Source organism: Triticum aestivum, chromosome 1A (genome assembly GCF_018294505.1).
Source record: "Triticum aestivum cultivar Chinese Spring chromosome 1A, IWGSC CS RefSeq v2.1, whole genome shotgun sequence".
NCBI lineage: Eukaryota > Viridiplantae > Streptophyta > Magnoliopsida > Poales > Poaceae > Triticum > Triticum aestivum.
Window position 1 is genome coordinate 456774548 of NC_057794.1, and position 22815 is coordinate 456797362.

Genomic DNA, 22815 nt, shown 5'->3' on the forward strand with positions numbered 1-22815 from the left:
ACTTGTGCCTCACCATAAACAAAAGGTTGCTCTGATTTTTGTATCAAGAAACTCATCAACCGTAACATCAATGTGATAATCAGAGTAACCAATAACTTCGAGCTTTATTTCATCATTCCAAAATATTCCTAAACCACCACTTCTACCACGACTATCAACAGCAAAAGTTTTATTAAAGCCTAAAGACTCCACCATATTCTCTACTCGAGAGCCCTCAATCTGGGTTTCAACAATGCATAATATTGAGGGGGCAAGTTGGCTCATGAGGTCACGAAGCTCTCGAACTGTCGCGGGTTTGCCAGCCCCGCGGCAGTTCCAACATAGCAGACTCATTGCGCTCGGCGCGACTCCTCTAGGGAGCCCGCCAACCGCGCATCATAAGTTTTGTTGCTGGTGATATTAATCCCACTGCTTCTGCTATTTTCCAAAGGTGTCTGCTTGTTCCTCTTGGGCTCCTGTTTCGAAGAAGGGCTAATAGGCACCACCGAGGCCGAGGTGCTTGTCTCGTTCTCAACCAGCATAATAGTTTTGGCCACATCGTTTCCATCCTCATGACGAGCTGCTCCCCTCTTCCTACTAAGCCCAGCTTCACCCATATCTGCATCCTCATCCGGCATGAATTTGTTGTTGTCATCCCTCTTGTCATCAGCAGAGTCGGCCGCCGTTGCGCCCGCCTCTGCGTCCGCCTCTACGGCCTCGACCAGCCCCGGGACCTTGGCCCGTACGCATAACCCATGCAGCTCGCAATTCTTTGAAGATCAGTGCTGATGGTGGATGAACCCGATCTCCATGCTCTTTAAACAAATGCCCCAGATGTCCGCACACAGCACACCAGTCCGAAAGCTTTTCATATTTCACTCTATATATCTGCCGCTTCCCCTCCCTGATCATGGAAACTGCATTCTTCAGAGGTTTCGTCACATTTATCCGAACCCAGACACGGTGAAAATTTCCCGTGAAGTCCGGTGATTGGGGTTCTGCAAAGAGAACTTCACCGACCTTTGATGCAAGGGAAGGCACCAGATGGGCGTAAAGAGACGGCACATCGTGCACTTGCACCCATATCTCTATTGTATCAAGTGGTACTGTCGTTGGTTTCGCTATACCATCATAGGGTTTAAGGATGACTGCATCCCCCCTGAAGTGCCATGGACCATCTTGGTAACCGTCTCCCAATCCCCAAGACAAGAGAATTGGACTGTGTAAAGATTGTTCTCCAAGGGCTTGAACTTCACCTCTTGGGCCAGATCCCATGCCGCCCTCATATTCTTGAAAAACCAGTACTGACTACAAGTTTTGGTGCAATGAACCCTAGCGAGTGCCATCCATCGAGCAGCCTCAGGCGGTGCAGCTTCCTCATCAAAGACCACATCATCTAGATCCTCCTCTCGAAGGCCTAGTTCCTTCATCATTGATTCCATCTCATCGATCTCCTGCGCCCCCGTGGAAGCAGCGCCCGCAGATGTGCTTGAAGCCATCTCGAAAACCTAGCCCGATCGAAAAGTTTCGGGCCTTGTGGGGAAACCCTAATTCCTCTCCTCCACCCGTACCGACCAGGACCTTGGTCGTCCCAAGGGACTCCCCTGATCGCAAGCAGCTCCGGGAGGAATCAATGAAGAGGTAGGGGATGCAGATCTCGACGGCGGCGAAAAATCGCCCCGGGAGGACTATAAACCCTAACTAGAGGGAAATCTTTGGAGGTGTGAGTACACCTACCAAACTATGTGTAGAATATTGTTTTTATCCTGTATTTATTCAGCCATGCCCAACTGAGTCGCAGCTTACCAAAAGCGAACCTGGTTAGTGATTTGGATTTCAAATGTAAATCGGCCTAGCCCAGAAAGAGTCGCCAGACTACAGAACAGCTAGCCCAGAAACCCGGCCCACGTGCGTTACCTCTGCGGCGTGCCGTCATGTGCTCGACCGACCACTCCGCCCACGCACTCACGCCCCACGCTCCGCGTGGCCAAAAGCAAAAAAAAAAACCTAAAAAAAATCTCAATAGATAAAGGCACCCGTACGCGCAAATAGAGCATCGCCCCAGGGACCTGCACGCATAACCGCCGTGCCGTGTTTCTGGGGATCGACATCGCACGCACGCACCTGGCACCTCCCTCCCCGAATCCATCCATCCCACCGCTCTTTTAGCAGCTGCCCCCGTTGCTTGCGTCCAACTCAACCCCACTCCTCCGCCTCCCCCCTCTCCCATCTGCTGCCGCTGCTCTGCTCTGCTCTGCTCGCCCCTACCCGCGATCGCCGCGGCCAGCCCGCCATGGACGAGGAGTACGACGTGATCGTGCTGGGCACGGGGCTCAAGGAGTGCATCCTCAGCGGCCTCCTCTCCGTCGACGGCCTCAAGGTGAAGCCCGCCTCCTCCCCCCTACCGATCGATCTGTGCCTTTCCCCGTTCCAGCTGCCTGCCGTGACGCCGCTCAGTCAGCTCCCGTGCGCGTGTTTTCCGACGGAGCCCGCGCGCTCGGCGCGCGGGCGGGGTGGTTGCTGCTGCTTCCAGGTAGTAGATCGGGCGATGGTAGTGGCGCCCGGCTTGATCCGGACCTGATTTCAGCAGATGGGCGATTGTTTTCGCTGCCACGCAGTGTCCCTCTGTTGTTCGTGGTAGGAACTGTTGCGAAACTTGGCCGGTCGTTCGACTTGGGGGAGGCAGCCTGTAGTGATGTGGAGGTGGGGACGCTGGGGCGTGGCTGAATCGGAAGGTAAACTGCAGTGACGGCATCTCGCTCAGTTTATGCTAGTAGATGTGATCCATGCTTGTAAGGCGCCGGTATGAGTTTTGCAACGCTGGGGCACAGCAGTTAGGGAGGAAAAAGGTAGGGCGTGGTTTGAGTTGTTGTGGCATGACATGCTTACCCATTTTGGAAGCATGATCTTTTATGGTGTATTAATTGGGTGAGATGCTGCTGATCCAAAAGTGGTGGGATGCTCGATACATGTTGTAGTCTGAAGGGGTGCAAAAATGGCGATATTGCTAAATGTGTTCTAAGGATCCTCCTTTGCTTTTTTTTTTTTTTGCAGGTTTTGCACATGGATAGAAATGACTACTATGGAGGAGATTCCACCTCCCTCAACTTGAACCAGGCAAGCAGCTATATGTCTCTATCGAGTGGTTTAAGTTAAGATCGCAACTACCTAGAATGAGGTTATAATTGTATCAATGGGTACTTCTTGAAAATATATGTATATAAACAAAAGTTACTCTGTTTGTTTTGTTAGTTGATATGATTGATTTAGTCTTGTAGTTGTTTTTAGTTATACCTCTTTAATGTTTGTATATGTTGTCGACAGCTCTGGAAGAAGTTCAGGGGGGAAGAAAAACCACCGGCGCATTTAGGTGCGAGCAGAGACTACAATGTAGACATGGTTCCAAAGGTGTGACATGCCCCTTTTGATTAAATCCATCTTTCTGTATGCAGCAAATATTAACTGAGTATACAATAAATGTACTCTTTTCATTGCAAAAATATTTACTAACTTATTTGTGGCAGTCAAGTGATTTAGCAATAAGGAAAACAGTTGGTGTATGATCAGTAAATAGTCTTCCAAACATGGTTACCGGAGTTGTGTAACACCCTTTGAAACCTGTCGGTTGGAAATAGATGACAATCAGTAAGGATTTGGTGTCCGATTCGTAGATGGGTGCCAAACTGCCAAACCAATGAAATCAAGATAAATTAGAAGATGGGAGGATATGATTTCTTCCAGCTGCCATCCGCCACTAATACCATTCTTAGGAGCAGTGACAGGGAGGATGGGGCTGTGGCCTGTAGCCTGCAGCCTTGAGACATTGACCACCTGGGTCTGGTGAGGATGGAGGGTTGGAGACTTTCTTTAACCATATCGTCTTTTAGATGGAAAGGCGGCGCTGGTACAGCAGAGCGCTAGGGAGATAGGTTACGGTACTATGTTTCTTTAGAAGTTTCCGTCGCTACCTTAGGGTTCACTTCCTAACTAGTTTGTCCGCGAATGGGGATGTTCTCTAGTAAAACCCTTGTGCCTAGATATCTGGTTTGCGTATCCCATCTCCATCTTTGTCCGCGAATCAGAAATGTACACCTATTAGGGAACCCAACTTTTGTATGTGGCAAACCCATTGATCCGCGAATCTGGTAACCATGGTTCTAAAGCAGATTGGGGAGTGATGTGTGGGCCTGATGGAGTAATTTTAGCAGATAGAGCATGCAACCTTGTCTAAATCGAATTGGTCTGTGCTAAATTTAGCATCATACTAGTAGGCGCCAAACTGTCAATGGCTTTGCAACTCCTTCAAGAGGCTTGTGGCCAAGAAGTACTAAACATTTTTCAATGTTTCCTTGCATTTTTTTGCTTCATTTTAATGCGGCTCCTTTGTATACAGTTTTGACCAATAACCGCTCAACTCTCTTCCTATGTTGGAACCCTTGTCATGACTCCACAATCCTGATAGTGTTTCCCATTACTTGTATTTTACTATTTTTATTTTTATTTCTTTTCATAGAAACTTGTGGTTTTATTAACAATAAACAGATGCTTGGTTCAGATTATGAAATGCTATAAACCTACAGGCTACATGTAATATGTTGAGATTGTAAACATTTGATAAAAATAGTATCTGTCTTTCTATCTCTGACCAGTTTATGATGGCGAACGGAACTTTGGTTCGTACTCTCATTCACACTGATGTAACGAAGTATCTGTCTTTCAAAGCTGTTGATGGAAGCTTTGTCTTCAGCAAAGGGAAGGTATTGCTTTAGCTTACACGCATACCTCCTGTCTTGTATGGATGGCACCTTTGTTGGACTCGTCATAAGCCATTCTTTGATCTCATGATTCTAAACACCACTATTCAAAATGGCCACCTACATTCTGTTGTTGTGTTGCATTTGCATCAGATTCACAAGGTTCCTGCCACTGACATGGAGGCTCTAAAATCCCCTTTAATGGGCATATTTGAGAAACGTAGAGCAAGGAACTTCTTCATTTATGTCCAAGATTACAATGATGCTGATCCAAGAACACATCAAGGATTGGACCTTACAAGGATGACAACTAGAGAATTGATCGCGTAAGTATCTCATCTGTTATGGCATCAATGGTATATCAGATTTTCTTTTGGGGTAAAAAGGACTATATAAGGTAGTTGCTTATTTTCTGTTTAGTGGCTGAAATGTACAAAAACTAGTTCTGTCTGCCGCATTGTTAGGAAAGAATACATGCTTGTTCTAATTGCACATGCATCTTCTGCATTACCTTGATTTTTATTGTTTTTTTTTCAGAAGTAGGGATTGGTTTAATAATTTACTCTCTTTTGAGAAAACAGTAGAGTTGCAGGACATTTGATTTCAGTATCATGTACTGATCTGCACTTACCATTAAAGGTGGAAGGATATCCCTTGTTACTTCCTGCACTGCAAGTAATCTTATTTGTTTTTTGTTTTTTGTTTCCAGGAAACACGGATTGAGTGATGATACTATAGATTTCATTGGCCATGCGCTTGCTCTTCACAGGGACGATCGCTACCTAAGCGAGCCAGCAATTGATACTGTTAAAAGAATGAAAGTATGCCCTGGCTATTTTTTTTTAGTTTTTTCTGTTCTTAAGAAGATAGAAGGTTTCTGGCTTGTTAACATCAATATAATTTCTATGATCTGCCACCCTTGTATATTTGTTCTTTGGTGATATTTCTGCTATTTAATTGTGTTTTATCAATGGAGCATAATGAAACTTTGTTGCTTGCTGCTAGCTCTATTCTGAGTCTCTTGCACGGTTCCAAGGAGGCTCACCTTATATTTACCCATTGTATGGGTTGGGTGAGCTGCCACAGGTCAGTTGTTTTTCGATTACTTGAGCTAATATATTTTCTACTGCATGTTTGCCTTTAAGATGCTTATATGCTAAAGTGCTTTCTTACTGTTCAGGCTTTTGCACGTCTAAGTGCTGTTTATGGTGGCACTTATATGTTAAATAAGCCAGAGTGCAAGGTTGGTCTTACCGCATCTATGCTAATCATTTATGCCATTATGTGAATTCTTTTACCCAATACTCTATTGTAGGTTGAATTTGATATGGAGGGGAAAGTGTGTGGTGTTACATCAGAAGGTGAAACTGCCAAGTGCAAGAAGGTTGTCTGTGATCCTTCTTACTTGGCCAACAAGGTATATATCGCTGTTTTCAATTGATGTTATACTTTTGTTTGGACATGTTTGTACCAAATTCACTGAAATTCTCATGGTCCATCTGAACTTACTTAAGTTTTGAACCTTCACGGTTTGGTCTCTTGTAATTCTTATTGTCTGCATACTGTTTTGCTACACACTAGCATTGTCCCATGACGTTTACTCTGTGAACAGGTAAGGAAGATTGGAAAAGTTGCACGAGCAATTGCTATTATGAGCCACCCAATTCCAAATGCAAATGATTCCCACTCGATTCAGATTATTTTACCACAAAAGCAACTTGGGCGCAAGTCAGACATGTGAGGGCTCACTTTCTGTCTCAGTTCTCAAATAATTATCGCTGGATAAATTTCTAAATTCAGTTTCTCCATTGCTTCTTTGTGACATGCATGCTGGTATATATATTGTAGGTATGTCTTCTGTTGCTCGTACACCCACAATGTCGCACCAAAAGGGAAGTTCATTGCATTTGTGTCTGCAGAAGCAGAGACTGATAACCCACAGTCCGAACTAAAGCCTGGAATCGATCTACTTGGTCCAGTAGATGAATTGTTTTTTGATATGTATGACAGATATGAACCCGTCAATGAACCTTCTCTTGATAATTGCTTTGTCTCATCGGTAAGTTTTGCTTTATATATGACAATACAGTGTTGGTCTCATATTGTAGATGTTCATGGCAGTTTTTTCTTTTCTTTCCCTCTTTGCAGAGTTATGATGCCACTACTCACTTTGAGACAACTGTCACAGATGTTCTTAATATGTACACACTGATTACTGGAAAGGTAAGCTTGAGATTCACTCCTTTTACCTTTGCAATGCTGGTGGGCGATTAGTAGTTTCTGTTGATGTGGGGTAAACTCTGAGAATTCACAATTTGTTCCTGAGGACTGCCGTCTATATTTTATTCACTAGTGATTCTCTATTGGCTTTTTTTTCTGTAGAATTTGGACCTATATATATCTAGCTCTTGTATCGGCAATTTTGGTACCTAATAAATTCCACATTTTTGTGGCTGAAAGCTGTTTTGGCATAACTCTCTGGTCTTCTTGCAGACTGTTGATCTTAGCGTTGATCTCAGCGCTGCCAGCGCTGCAGAAGAGTACTAGATCTCATCAAACCAAGCATTTTCTTCAAGACTATACTAAATGGAGGAACACCACCGGAATCCTACTGCAGGATGGTCATGTGTGACATGAGCTGCATACTGCGTAGGGGGTTCAGGTGCGTAGGGGGTTCAGGTCCACGCCTGCCAGCAGCACTATGCGAAATTATTATATGTGGAATGGTGCTGATTTCCTTCGTTAACTTCCATATTGATCCACTGGGTTGTAAACGTTATTCTATCGTAACGATGGCTTTAGCATGTTCATGTTCGTCTTGTTGATGTATTCTACAGTTATACATATTGGTGTCTTGGATGTATTTTCCTTCCGAGTAAGGTCAATGTGGTTTATTTTCTTTCGTTCAAGAAAGTAAGCATGCAGATGGTTTTGAAATGTTACGTGAGAAACATAGAAAGTGGGTTTGAAGTTTGAACCAAAGGAAGTATCAAAATTTAGAGATTGTTTGATTTATTTGCAACAATTGTCGATCTTCTACATAAAAATTGGTAACAAGGAATATTGCACTCACTTGGGCAACAAGGCTGCTGTAGAAGAAATAGTTAAGGATATCTTTGTGCAGTCTGGCAAAAATCATCTTATTTGGAAATGTGTGTTTCCTTGCAATGGAAGTGTGTTGTACTTCCTCTGATGATCTAAACGGTCTTATATTTATTTACAAGGGAGTATATGTTTGCTGTGTTTCACACATCTGGTTTTTGTTGTTGCTGCACATGTTTTGCTAGTCTTTCGATAAGTTGATTTTGTGTTGCATACATCTAGCATTTTTGTTGTGTAAGCTTAAAGTTTTTGCACGCATCAATTAGAATTTAGTTCAATTTACTCACAATTCGTTGCATGAGTTAAAGATTTTTTTTGTGTGTGGTGAGTCAATAACATCATTTCTTTACAAATTTGTATACTTTTGTTGTGTAGTGAGTCAATAACACCATTGTTTTTACGAACTTGTTGCATGAGATAATATGGAATATATCTAGTGGTTTGGAGGTTTAGTTGCCTTATCGACGCTATAATTTGCTGCCTAAGTTTTTGTTGCTCATCGTATGTCTCATTCTATCATCTTTTTAGTTTGTTGCCCAAATTTTTGTTTGTCTTATTTTATGTCTCATTTCTATCATCTTTTTGGGAAGCTACCGGCTAGTGTTCAATGCTTGAGGAATAGGCGTTGGAGCCAGTGGCGGATCTAGGATCTGACAATATGGGGGCAACCATGGAAACACTAGATGATACCCCGCACGTTATTGCGGGAATATTTTGCAACATATCTCAATGTGATTCATTGTATGAAATATATATAAAAGGATAAAACTAAGACTACATATAATTTATTATGTTTGATTACTATGTAGTTGTAAAATGTTTATTAAATATAAATAAAATAAAATAATAGAAATTCGCATGTTGAGATAGGTCTCTTTTCATGCAGGTTTCATGATGAAGTGGCATGCTTGCATGTTGCGAGACATATGGTAGTGAGTGTAGGCCTTTTCTCGTGCATGTTGTGTGATAATGTGGCATGCTTGCATGTTAAGAGAAATAGTTAGTGGGGGCTAGCTATTTAGATATAGAAGATTTCAATGACTAGATTTTTTTATTATAGTACACCAAAATTATTATATGATGGATAAACTTTACAGTAGTAAAAGAAAATTTGCAAATTGTTTGTGGGGGCAGTGGCGCTAATGGCCCTCGCACTAGATCCGCCCATGGACGGAGCCCTTTGAGTTTAAGTTGAAAAGGGGAATTCATGTAAACTTGTGTACGGGCAAACTTCCCTTGTGTGTGCACTGATTCTTTGGGTTAAGTGAGGTAAAAAGGAAGGGTTGACCAAACAATTAGCAGATTATTAAGCAGAGCGGTTGGGTACTACTATTCATGGGTTGTTCACGACCAAATTTTTATGGTTGCCGTTTCGAAGATGTGCCTTAGGTGCACTCCTCTATTTAGGTAAAAATAATACGAACGAAAGCCTAATAGTCATAAATATTTCCAGTAAGGCATATGACACATCGAAAGGTCATGATATAACCAAATAACATAGGCCTTACTTATTACAAATTTAGTTGGCTTCAAACCACCAATGGATTCACTTCACTAGCAAAATTGATCTGTAGAATCAACTTTGTCACAAGAGTACATCTGGACGTGCTTTAGACAATTGCACTGAAAATGGTCTGAAACTAGATTCGCTTTAGTGGCAAAGCTGATTTCAAATAGTTGTTTCTTTCAGCTTCTAATTTTTTTTATAAAAATTTGTTGCCTAACGCTGAAACAAACATGGCCTAAAGTCTACATCACAAGACACCTTTACTATTTATTTACCATTCACACAGACATTGAGAAACACAAATAATCACTTGTGAACAACATTTGGAGAACACAATTTGAATTATCCACTACTCATAGTAGAACATGTCCCTGTTTGTTGTGTGCGTATCAAAATTGAATTCAATTGTTTTGATATTGTAAAATTAGTATAGAGTTAAGAATATTAAAAAAATCGAAATGTTTGAACCTAAATATGGGAGCCACAAATGTTTATCTTGGCGAGCTTCTCGCGCAGATGGTAGCATGTTCATCTTAGATACAACTTATGGCATCTGCGAAGACTTTACACTTACTCTTGATTTTGTCATATATATGATGATTGTTGACGTGAAGGAGAAAGCATGATGCAAGAGAATAATAGAAAATATCTCATTCTCCTTGTCCATGTATTTTAGTGATAACTTCTGACGTAGTGCTCATTAATGCACATTATTGTTTGAGTTGAAGGCGGCATCTCTATTAAAACAAGAGGTCAATTTTATAGCTAGGCGACTACAACCTCTAGTAGAGACATGCATGCGGGAGAGTATCAGAATTAACAAAGTGTCATCTACCTCCTACACTACTTGATTATCAGACAAAAAAATTAGAAGAAAAAAAATCCTCATGAATCTTCGCTTAAAAATCAACAACGTAGAGGTTAAGACAAGACAGGGTTATTTCTCATCTATACTAGAAAAGGTGTGGTGAGCAATATTCAAATCATTTTTAACCTAAATCATTAAAAGATATTCATATGACGTGGAGAGACTAAGTCTGGTTTTATCCAGGGGCCTGCACGCGAAAGAGACGGGTCGTGTTGTCCTCCTCCGAGTGCCATCGCATGCGCGTCCGACTTCTTCCGGATTCCCGAACGCCAAATCCCATTCCCATCCCCACCCCCAACTGCTGCCCTTTTGTCAACTCCACTTCTCCCCACCACCGCCGCCCTCCGTGCTGACGCCTCTTGCTCCCCGGAACCATCGCGACAAGCTCGCCGAGAGGCCGCCGCCATGGATGAGGAGTACGACGTGATCGTGCTGGGCACGGGGCTCAAGGAGTGCATCCTCAGCGGCCTCCTCTCCGTCGACGGCCTCAAGGTGAGTCGCCGCCGATCGGTCGCTCTCCGCCCCTGTCTCGCCCCCGATCCGTCGCTTCCATGCTTGGGTTCCGCGTCCCTGTCACCGCTCAGCGTTCCCTATCTTGCTTCCGCTGCCCGGGGTGGACTGGATCACTGGAGCGCGCTGCCTGGTACACCAGGCGGTGCTGCGCTTGTTTGATCTGGACTAGATTTGCTGCTAGATAAACACTTCGTTTGTACTAACTCTGTTTACCTGCGCCTTAGTCGATCCGAAGGGGGCCAGCCACTGATTCGCCAGTTTTGTGAGCTTTCCATGCTGAGCGAGGTGTATTCTGAGGGGAGGGCGACATGTGTGTTGCATCGCCCAAGCTTCTGACTTCTAGCCTGGTTCTTCATGCTGGATGTAAACTAGCGAGGCCAGAATTCGTGATGGATCCAGGCGTTTTTGCAACATTAAGTGGGTGGTGTGTAATTGCATCTGAATGTCACACGCTGGTACTAATTCGGATTATTCATGGCGAATCTGGTGGCCTCGGCATGCTTGGAGCGATGCCGAGAAGTAAGGACCTGGTCCGAGTTGATCCTCAGTGAAGCCGTGCTCAAGGCGCTTCGGCAGCTCCCCGGCCATGCCAGACCCCCTGATGCTACCTAGTGCCTCAAAAAGGAGGAGGAGGGGGGATTCCCGGTCTCTGCATATCCATGTACTTGAACCATCTTTATTGCAAAGTATTAACAATTCTTAGAAAAATGGAAAAATTTGCTCAAGGGCTGGACTGAAATGCAGACAAGATTACATGTCACACTCATGCAGCAAAAACACTATTGCTACACCACCATCCATATCGGTTGAACATAGCCTGTGCTACCATGTCCAAGTGGCTGCGCCCATAGGCTGGAGACTCGAAACTCTGTGTCATCGTGACACTCTTCTTCTTAATACAAAATGGCACGCACTTAGATGTGTGTTCAAGGAAAAAAAAAGGAATGATTCACACGACTCCACAGTGGTCCAACTGGTCTCTTCATAGGAGTAAAGATAAAGATTAGTGAGTTACTATTAATCATTACTGGAAATGGCGCATCATGTAGAATTTATGCATCCATTTGGTGTAGATACAGAAACCCTGGGTATTGGCTGCGGACCGGTGGCTCGCTGTCGCCGCCCCTCTGGTGCTCATGGTGTGCCTCTGTGCCATTGTCCTTTGCCACCACTTCTTGATTTGAGCTTCATTTCAAACTCGATTCAGTCTATGCCAGGGGCAGAGCTGTGCAGAGGGACGTTGGCTTCAGGTGAACCCAACAACAACAAACAACAACAACAAAGCCTTTAGTCCCAAACAAGTTGGGGTAGGCTAGAGGTGAAACCCATAAGATCTCGCGACCAACTCATAGCTCTGGCACATGGATAGCAAGTTTCCACGCACCCGTGTCCATAGCTAGTTCTTTGGTGATACTCCAATCCTTCAGGTCTCTCTTAATGGACTCCTCCCATGTCAAATTCGGTCTACCCCGACCTCTCTTGACATTCTCCGCACGCTTCTTATTCTAAAAAGACATCTCCATAAGAGTGGCTGAGTTTTTACGTTGGCTCGCCAAGCCTATCACAACCCTCCTCCTTTACCCGGGCTTGGGACCGGCTATGTTGAGACAACATAGCCGGAGTTGGTTCAGGTGAAACCAAAGAAAAAAAAATGTAAATCAAGAGAAATTAGTGATACTCATTATTGATTTAGAGGATATGACACCAGCAGTCTGCCGGTCCAGATTCGCGCACGGTAGACGCCAAAGTCAAACAGCAGCAACAGAAAATGCAAGAATAGAACAAAGCCATATGCCTACGTGCCTATGCGAGAGAGAACATTGTTAGAGGGAAAACAGAAAGAGAGATGGAAGGAAGTCATAGGACAAGAGAAAAGGAAAGGGAGACTTGTCGGGGCCACTGTCCGATGTAGTGCTATGTCCGGTCTTCCTGCGCAGACAAGGTTCAAGTGGTTTGTCTTAACACAAACATTTGATGCAGAGGTGCATATTTCCTCGTGTTCCGCAAAAAGTTCTTGCTAGAAAATATCCTTATGATGAAATTAGAATAGACAAGGATGTTAGTTTGTTTGGGAGATTTTGTCAGATGAGATACTGCGGTGAATTAGTTAGTTGGAGGAATTTGATTAGGTTTTTTCTTACCATTTTTCCCAAGAGTATAATTTTGACATAGGTTATTAATATTTGGTTGTGTGAAGCAGTTTTCTGTAGGAGTTTTCACTTAATTTTATTTTAGAGATGGGATAAAGAATCAGAGGAAGGTACAAGCGAGTTTTTTTTTTGCGGGTAAAGGTACAAGTGAGTTCATATGCCTTCCTCTCCAGCCTATTGAACACTCCCCACAACCAGAAACCACTGAGGGGAAATCTCAAAACGAACTTGCTAACAATCTTATGTCTTCAAGCAAATTCCTTCTAGCAAAGTGGCCTCATTATTTTTTCATCGCTAACAATATAATCTCTACTAACAACTACCCCTTGATCTGGATACGCTTTTGATACAAATATGAACATAATCATTTCTTTTAAACAACAGGAAATTTTAGTAGTGCTTTTTTGCTATCCCAAAAAGTGCAAAGAATGAATTTTGAAACACATTAAGGGCCTGAATATTTGTTCACTGGCAACGACATGCTACACAATTATAGGCATATATGAGTATTTGTTCTGAGTCAGGATCTTGAGTAGCTCATGAGCCTTGTATCTTTTTATGGCCCTTTTTGAAAGCACTTGCATTTGTAAAGCAATGTAGTAATACTGAAAATTCATGTATAGAACCCCCTTACGAACATGTGTTTGATGATATTGCAGGTTTTGCACATGGATAGAAATGACTATTATGGTGGAGATTCCACTTCTCTCAACCTTAATCAGGTAAGCAAGTCCAATGCTGGAGGTTCGAGATTTTGTGAAGTTTTTTTTATGCTATTACACGTTGTTCTTTAATTGATTTTGTCAGAGCTTTTATCATTTATATTAACCCCAATAAATTCTTGTTTGGGGACAGCTCTGGAAGAAATTTAGAGGGGAAGACAAGCCCCCGGCACATCTAGGCTCAAGCAAAGATTACAACGTAGACATGGTTCCAAAGGTGCAACAGTCCCCTCCCATCCAAAACTATCTTTACAACACAGCTACACCACCTATGTTTGCTATGATTACACAAATAAACCCTCATGATGGTGCATAGTTTTTTTCTTTATGGGAAACATGCGGAGCTTCTTTATGTAATTAATGTGGTGATTCACTGATGATTCAACAAAGTATGGAATTCTCATGTATTACTAACAGGAAAAATAGAACAAAAAGAACAACCCTGTAAGGTAGCTGTCCAGATTTATGTTTATTTGTTCATTGATTATCACAAAACGTTTCTGTGATCAGTTTATGATGGCAAATGGGACATTGGTTCGAACCCTCATTCACACTAATGTAACGAAGTATTTGTCATTCAAAGCTGTTGATGGGAGCTTTGTCTTCAGCAAAGGGAAGGTAGATTCTTCAGCTTATTTCCTTTTGTTTTTATCATCACATATCCTGTATCTTCCATAGGTTGTTAGGTTCTGTAATCTGATCCTATGCTAGAGGTGCAACTTACCTTGTTTCTGTTATCATGTTCGATCAGATCCACAAGGTTCCCGCGACTGATATGGAGGCTCTGAAGTCTCCTTTGATGGGCCTTTTTGAGAAACGCAGAGCAAGGAACTTCTTCATTTATGTCCAAAATTACGATGAAGCTGATCCAAAAACACATCAGGGATTGGACCTTACTACGTTGACAACTAAAGAATTGATAGCGTGAGTGCATTGATGATTGCTCCATTCTGTTCATTGCTTTGTCAGTAATGTTAGTCATAAACAAATTGCAACACTCCCAAGTCGCCGACAATTATAGTGGTGTCAGGGTAGTACACAATGCCTGGGAACCATGCTTCCAAATGTGGATGACCTTTTCAGGAAAATCAAGTATGAACGCAAAGAGTTGGTTCAGTTGCACGTATACAGTATCGTTCTTGTCCAACTTTTCAGTTTCCTCAGAAATTCGCTTACTGTATTGTCTTCCCAACTGTGAACCTATTTCAGTTACTTTTTAGCTTCTTTTAGTAATAACTAGTCCCTGGCCTTCAACCTTCTACATGGTGTGAAAGGATATTTCATGTGCTTGTTATTATCCCTTTCTGCAAAATAACTATATTTTCTGTTTGTGTTTTTGCAGAAAGTACGGCTTAGTTGATGATACAGTGGATTTCATTGGCCACGCGCTTGCTCTCCATAGGGATGATCGTCACCTCAATGAACCAGCACTTGATACTGTGAAAAGGATGAAAGTAAGTCTTGACAAAAACAATGGTAGATGGTCCTTGTTTGGTATTATAAGTTCATCATGTACTCCCTCTGTCTCACAATATAAGATGTTTTTGCAAGCTAGAACAGCTTGCAAAAACGTCTTACATTGTGGGACAGAGGGAGTAGTTGCCAATCATTCATAATCCAGTCCCTGTAATTGTTCTTCCTTTTAGCAGTGTCATTGCTTTTATTTGATTGTGTGACTCATGGATTTCGATTACATCTTACCGTCATCTGCTTTTAGTTATATTCGGAGTCTCTTGCACGTTTTCAAGGGGGCTCGCCTTATATTTATCCTCTATATGGGCTGGGTGAGCTGCCACAGGTCAGTGTGTTTTCAGTTTGCTATACCTTTATTGTCATACTGCACATACATGTTACTAAGATGCTCATTTGTTACAATGCTTTTTTTATGCTACAGGGTTTTGCACGTCTAAGTGCTGTTTATGGTGGCACTTACATGTTAAGTAAGCCAGAATGCAAGGTATTATTTGTCACCTTCCTATTAGTATAACCCACATGATCTGTATGGTAAATCACAATTTCTTTCACCTGTGCCACCTAATTCATGTAGGTTGAATTCGATATGGAAGGAAAAGCGTGTGGTGTTACATCAGAAGGTGAAACCGCAAAATGCAAGAAAGTTGTCTGCGATCCTTCGTACTTGACCAACAAGGTGAATATTCTTCTTGCCTGCACTCTGTCAAGGTTAATACATGGCAAACATTTAGTCTAACTTTGGCCTTTTATCTTCATTATTCCCTTCCCTTCCCTTCTTGAGAAGTTCATATTTACTACAACCTCGTCTGGAGCTTTTGTTATGCATTGCTTCCAATGATGATGTTTTGCTCATGTTTTTCAACAGGTCAGGAAGATCGGCAAAGTTGCACGTGCAATTGCTATTATGAGCCATCCAATCCCAAATACAAATGAGTCCCACTCAGTCCAGATTATTTTGCCACAGAAACAACTTGGACGCAATTCAGACATGTGAGCCCTATCTCAAGCCCAAACAATTTTCATTTGATGGATGACTAGATTTACAGCTCATCACTTGATTGAATGATTACGCAATCCTCATTTATGATATTTCTATTGGTCTGCTCTTGTTAGGTATGTCTTCTGTTGCTCATACACCCACAACGTCGCACCAAAAGGGAAGTTCATTGCATTTGTCTCTGCAGAAGCGGAGAGTGATAATATACAATCCGAACTCAAGCCTGGCATTGATCTACTTGGTCCAGTAGATGAGCTCTTTTTTGATATGTATGACAGATATGAACCAGTGAACGAACCATATCTTGATAATTGCTTCATCTCAACGGTAAATTTTGCAGTATATGTATCATAACAAGAGGTTTTGTTTATTTAGACTGTTATAGATGTTTATGACAGTTTATTTCTCTGTAGAGCTATGATGCTACCACACATTTTGAGACAACTGTGACAGACGTTCTTAACATGTATACAATGATCACCGGAAAGGTAATATTTCATCTTCATTTTCCTTTCAAAATTTTAAATTCTTGATAGGGGAAAATATCAGGTGATACCACCACTTAGATGCTCCCATAATACCAATTTGAAAAATTCAAATTTAAATGTTTCAAAAATTCTGAGAAAAATCATGAATGTTCACAACACATGTATCTGCAACCCCTAAAAAAAATTCATATCTAAATTCGATATATACTACCTCCGTCTCAAAATATATGACGTTTAGCCTACAAAAACGTCTTACATTTTGAGACGGAGGTAACATTGAGAAACAAAAAAGACAAATCCAAATGTGAAAAGTGTAGTTTTTCACACTATTGATGTTTTGGTCCTTATTGACACTATTCATGCTGGATTTGTATTTTTTGTTTATCAATGTGTACTTTGAATTTGGATCTGAATTGTTTAGGGTTGCAGACACGTGTGTTGTGAACATTCACAATTTTCTTGGAGTTTTTTGAAACATTTAGATTTGAAATTTTCGAATTGGTAGCTTGGGATCATCTAAGTGGTGGTATCGCCTGATATTCTCACTGCCTGCTAGTAGTTGAAGCTAACTACGCCTGTACATGCTGTTAGTATCTCCTTTATTATGGTATATAAGTACCTTTCCTGCACTCTCCTCCTGTTCCGTTGTATGGTTTGTTAAACAAGGGGAGTAAATTGCACAAGAACACCATGTAAAGGTGTTAAATGGGTCACGAAAAGAGGTGCTGACTAGCTCCACTTTACATTCTAACTTTATTCTTGTTTTCTCATTGCAGACTATTGATCTCAGCGTTGATTTGAGTGCTGCTAGTGCTGCTGAAGAAGAATACTAGATTTCATAATCAAAATACGGCCGTTCTCTTCAAACACTGCAGGACAAACCATAACAAATGTCCTGACTATTTCACCCGCAGATCAAAAGTTTGTGTTATGGCCATTGTCTTCTGCATGCTTGTCGCTTGCAGCAATATGGAAAAAAATGTTGGTTCCAGACGATTGAACCATGGTGGCTTTATTTACTACTGTACTAGAAGAGTAATTAGTGAATGATGTGAACAGTGAGCAGGGTTGGCTATGAACTTTGTGGTTTTATGTATGTATCATAATATAACTGTTAAAATAAGTTTACAATTCTGGCTACGAACAGGGTTGATATTCCAAATCGTTTGCACGCACCAACTGTACGACTCATCTTTTCTGTTTCCAGAAAAGCAATCAAGCAGCAGGACCGATCCAGCGATGGCAGTGACTAGCTTCTTGGTGGTCTTGCCAAGGTCAAATTTGGTCGCCTTGGCCTTCACATTGGCGCAGGTGTGTCCCTACTAGCGGCGTCTGCGACGGATCTTGGCGGTAGAGTCCGTGACCCTCTTGCTAGCCCATGGAACTTGCACAGCTTGAACTCTCATTCATGCACGTAAAGTTGGATTCCTCTTCCAATTCCAAGATTCAAAGCCGTTTCCAGGAAACTTGCTCATCCAGCAGAGCAGGGTGTGTAAGGGAAAGCTGCATCCGCCTCTCTGCATGGTAGTTCGCAGACGAGTTCGAAATCTGCTCGACACAGATTGCCTAAGTCCTGAATTTTTAAGATGTTCCAGTCATATGCCATTCGTCTTGCTTTTTTCCTTGATGGAATCACGAAGACGATCTCTTTAGAACTTAGAAGGATAGTAATAGTCTCTGTTGTATCCCTCTTCAACAGCGTATTCAATGTCAAGAAAGTTATCTTTGTCAAAGTTCCAGTCAGGATTTAAAAACATGTCCTCTCTTTTACACATAGGACCCCAACGATGACAACAAGAACACAATTGGGTACTGTACACATAGCGACATCATCGGAGATGGTTTGGCCACCATCTCCGGTGCAATCCTTGCCGATAGCAGGCAAGGAAATAAGGGCCTCCCTATGGAGGTTGAACCGATGTTTTTCTTTTCTTGTTTCTGTTTTTACCGGGGTGACCAGGTAAAAGCTGGTTATCCAAAAATCTTGTAATATTTAAATCTTTTTGCTTGAAATATCCAATGAAAATTGAATTTAAAATATCTTAGCACCCAAATATATGGCATTTAATGTATCATGTATAAAAACTAATTGTTGTTCTAGTGGTTAATGAGCTGCCTTTTCTCCCCAAGGGCGTAGGTTCAATTCCTTACTCATTCGCCAATCATCTTTTTTCCAAGTGCGAGCACGCTCGTCTCCAACTTGCCTATAATAGTTTGCCTTTATAAGCCATACAAATTCTATTTCAAACAATCCCGTCGTAAGACACCAATTTTTTTGGGGACCAACGGGATTTCTAGTAACCGGCCCATTACTGAAAAATCCAATCGAAAAAAGCACATTGGGTTGAAAAGCAGAATTGGAAGCATTTTTTCCTTCGATCTTCAACTTACGAAGCCAAGGCCAGTGCGGTGGCTAGAAGGTCAACTTCAATACCCTATGGACCGCCAGATCTAAACGAGCCGAGTGTAGATCCGTCGTCTTCCGCTCCATCTCTATGCGGGCCAAGGAAGACGGGAGAGACGATTGCATTAGCTTGGTCTCACCAGCCGTGGAGGAGCCTTCACCAGATCCACCACCAACGACCATCATCAATCATAGAATATGACCAATAGAGAGAGCCGATGACCACCAAGAGCCGCTAGTGAGCGCCAGGGCACAACTCAAGTACAGCATCAAGCCAATTGCCCTAAGGCGAACCTATACCTATACCTAACCCTACACTAACTAGGCAAAATGGCGGCACGACTGCTTCTTTTATCCCCACTGTGTTGCGCAATGTGTGTGATCCCCCAATTTGAGAATGGCAGATTGGTGAGAACTCTCCCTGTGCGAAACTGCATCCCGTTTGCTTTAGTAAGGACATTATTGATTAATGGAGGAAATGCCTCAGTATTGCAACATATAACCACTTTAAACGATGGAATTGGCAAATGGTAGTATACATTATAAGGCGGTGCCTCCCTGGCAACAGACCACATATATACCCGATTACTAACTGAGATGACAATAGTATACTTTATCCTAATTAGGTGGCTGCAACACGAATGGTGAAAATAATCCAAATAGGACCAAATGCAAAACCTTATTACACTAAAAGAACACCAAGACGAATGTATATTGAGTTGATTAGAAGTAGCAGCATCTATCACATATAGATAACAAAATCACTTTTACTACTGGAAGGAACTATTTGTATTACAAAATATTCCACTAACTTCAGCGACAAATGTGGTTTTATGTACTATCGTAACAACAAAGCAGTTTTACAGCGCCAAAGTCCTTAAATAGCTGACGAGTCTGGATCCACACACCGAAGGAAAAAAACAGCTTGAATAATTCCTACTGAGAATGCAGGTATCTTGACTTATTCAAGCGGCCTGGATCTGGCAATGGCAGTTACTAGCTCCGCTGTGGCCTTACCAAGCTCGAACTTGGTTACCCCGGCGAATCATGGTGAACTTCAAGTCGGTCAAGATTGGTTCTTACCAAGCCGCCATGTGGCGTCTACGGCGATTCTTGGCGTTAGAGTCCTTGACTCTCTTGGTGTGCCCACGATGCTTGCGCAAATCGTACTCGTCCATGAAGGTAAAGGTGGCTTTCTCTTTACGTTGAGATTTCTGTTCCAACTTTTTTCTATATAGTTTCTCATCTTCAAGTAGAGATTCTAATTCGTTACCAGCAAACTCGCCCATCCAACAAGGCGTGTATGAGAAAGATGAGTCAGTCTGTCCGCATGGTAGTTCGTTGAAGGGGTCATAATCTGTCAGACATGAAGTGCCCAAATCCTGGAATTTTGAGTTGTTCCAGTCATAGGCCAATCCCCTGGCTGATCTCCCTGATAAAATCAAGAAGACAACCTCTTTATAAGGATGAAACCCAAGGAAATAATAGTTGTCACGGTATCCCCCTTGAACATCATCTTCAATGTCAAGAATGTTATCCTCGTCGGAGTTCCAATCATATTTCTCTTCCACCGGCGCTTTGTAATTTGCATGTGTTGTGAAAGCAGCGTCCTCAGGGTATTTGGAGGACCACTTGCGGTAGTTAACATCCTGCAAGATCCATCGTTTGGCCAGTTGTCGAGCATAGTCCTCGCGTTCAAAGGTCTTTCCAAGAAAGGTATCATGTTTTAACACCCACTCAATTCGACCGATGGATTCATTGAGATACCAAAGCTGAAGTTGATTCCAGCCATTAAGTATCGCACCAGATGGTGGTTGGGATAGCCTCTCAATTCACAGGCACCTGGTAGCTTAATCACTGTGAAAGTGAGATCTGACAAGGACATCCTGCAAATATGAACAATCGGATAAACAGCTTAATAACAACATAAAGTGGATCATACTAGTAGTATATACTCCTATTTGCTAAATTAGGATGACCACCGAGGAGCAAGTAAGTAGCTAGTACCTTGTAAGATAGCCATGCCGGCAATGAATGTAGAGCGTGCTTTGCCAGTAGACGGCATGATAACGATGCTGTTTATACCACAAATCCGAATCCATGTTGCCGACGATCCGTGCAGCCTCCCCTTCCCGAAGGAAGGTCGTCTCGCCCCACTGTTGTGTCACCGAAGAGAACACATGCATCACGTATGACGCGGGAGGCCACTCGTCGTCGTCCGATTCGTCGTCATCCGATTCGCCGGCCGGTGGCAAGCGTGGGATCAGAAAGACCTGGTAGTGTGGTGACACGGCGGGATCGAACGCGAGGTAGGCGGTCTGGTCGAATCCCGGCACGTGCGGCCGAGGGCGATGGGTCAGACGCGCCCACCGACGCGTGGCCGGGTTGACGACGTACTCACGCGGCAGCGCACGGTCCTCGTTCATCCGTTCGCCGCAGAGCAGGAGCCCGTTGCAATGGTCCGTGACCTGGACGCCCATGCAGGGCAGGAAGTTGAGCCCCCCGCAGATCGCCGGGCCCGTCGAGGGGCGGGAGAAGAACTCGGAGAAGCAATGCCGGGTGAAGTTGATGAAGATGCCGCGCACCGACCGCGAGAGCAGGCTGCCGCGCAGGCGGGCGTCGACGGCGTCACGCCACGCCTTGCAGACCCGCCGGGCCGCGGCCAGGACGTGTGGCGCGAGGCGCCGGAGGACCTCCGCGAGGGCGTCGTCGGGTAGCACGGCCGGCTCCGATGCCATCGTCGATGGGTCGATCTCGTTCGCGCCGCTCGGTCTGGTTTCCCGTCGTCCGCGATCGCGCACGTACGCGGCGCGGTGCTCTAGGGCTTGCAAGTTTGTTGGCGAACTATATATTGGAACGAGGTGCAAACAAACCTTGGACTGTTGATGTATCGGACTGCTTGCCGGCCCGGAGTATATATTGGAGATCAAAGCTGAAGTTCGTTGGAAATTGGGATCTGTCTATCCGTAGGATTGCGGATGCTAGGGCCGCCTTTGAATGGGTCTCGTTTTCGCGTTGACTTTAAAGAACCACTGGGACTAGCTAGGGACGGAGGCGTTGACCGAAATCATTAATTAAAGAGTATTCGTTGCAAAGAACACTCCACTCTCCAGGTCGTGACAAGTGGCGCACATGCAGCGCGACACTTGTCGCAACCTGGGAGTTTTCCCTTTTTTCATAGATTTGTTTATTCAAAACGTTTTATCTCTTAAATCGTGCGTCCAAATCTTGAACCGTTTTCATCATTGGATTCCTTGCGTCGAGATCTTCAAAACTACTCCCTCCGTTCTAAAATACTTGACTTCCATTTGTCCAAAAATGGATGTACCTATGTACTAAAACATGTCTAGATACATCTATATTTTGACAAATGGGAGGCATGTATTGTGGAACGGAGGGAGTAGATCCCATGTTGATAGGTTTTGACAAACTTTTTTTCACAAAAAAAACTGGGCGAAAAAACCGAACCGGGAGCATGATTTTTTTCCCTTTCCGAAAGAGGCACGCCCATGCCTCTCGCGAAATCATAACCGTGCCTCTCGTGAAAGCAAAACCGTGACTCTCGTGGAAGAAAAAAAATTAGAAAACATGTTTTTTTTTCGTTTCCGAGAGGCACGGCCGTGACTCCCGCGAAGGCATAACCGTGTCTCTCGCTAAAGCAAAACCGTGACTCTCGCGAAAGAAAAAAAAACAGAAAACACGTATTTTTTCCCCTTTCCTAGAGGCACGGTCATGACTTTCGCGAAAGCACAACCGTGCCTCTCGCGGAAGCAAAACCGTGACTCTCAGAAAGAAAAACAAGCAGAAAATGCGTTTTGTTTTTCCCTTTCCTAGAGGCACAGTCGTGACTTTCGCGAA

The 22815-nt window shown here is 43.2% G+C and overlaps 2 protein-coding genes and 1 pseudogene across 2 annotated transcripts; 2 read left to right on the plus strand and 1 right to left on the minus strand.

Moving 5' to 3' along the window:
- The first annotated feature begins 2058 nt into the window (after positions 1 to 2058).
- Positions 2059 to 7632, plus strand: LOC123056153 (guanosine nucleotide diphosphate dissociation inhibitor 1). The gene is made up of 13 exons (XM_044479866.1): positions 2059 to 2359; positions 3034 to 3096; positions 3304 to 3387; positions 4629 to 4736; positions 4887 to 5059; positions 5443 to 5554; positions 5739 to 5819; positions 5914 to 5976; positions 6049 to 6150; positions 6346 to 6470; positions 6582 to 6792; positions 6882 to 6956; positions 7227 to 7632. The coding sequence occupies exons 1-13, from the start codon at positions 2273 to 2275 to the stop codon at positions 7278 to 7280; spliced, it is 1338 nt and encodes a 445-aa protein (XP_044335801.1). The 5' UTR covers positions 2059 to 2272; the 3' UTR covers positions 7281 to 7632.
- Positions 7633 to 10409: 2777 nt separating this feature from the next.
- Positions 10410 to 17693, plus strand: LOC123056141 (guanosine nucleotide diphosphate dissociation inhibitor 1). Its single transcript, XM_044479862.1, has 13 exons — positions 10410 to 10702; positions 13533 to 13595; positions 13729 to 13812; positions 14106 to 14213; positions 14347 to 14519; positions 14938 to 15049; positions 15313 to 15393; positions 15490 to 15552; positions 15643 to 15744; positions 15934 to 16058; positions 16182 to 16392; positions 16479 to 16553; positions 17330 to 17693. The coding sequence occupies exons 1-13, from the start codon at positions 10616 to 10618 to the stop codon at positions 17384 to 17386; spliced, it is 1341 nt and encodes a 446-aa protein (XP_044335797.1). The 5' UTR covers positions 10410 to 10615; the 3' UTR covers positions 17387 to 17693.
- Positions 17694 to 19791: 2098 nt separating this feature from the next.
- LOC123146869 (uncharacterized) lies at positions 19792 to 21824 on the minus strand (annotated as a pseudogene).
- Positions 21825 to 22815: the final 991 nt, after the last annotated feature.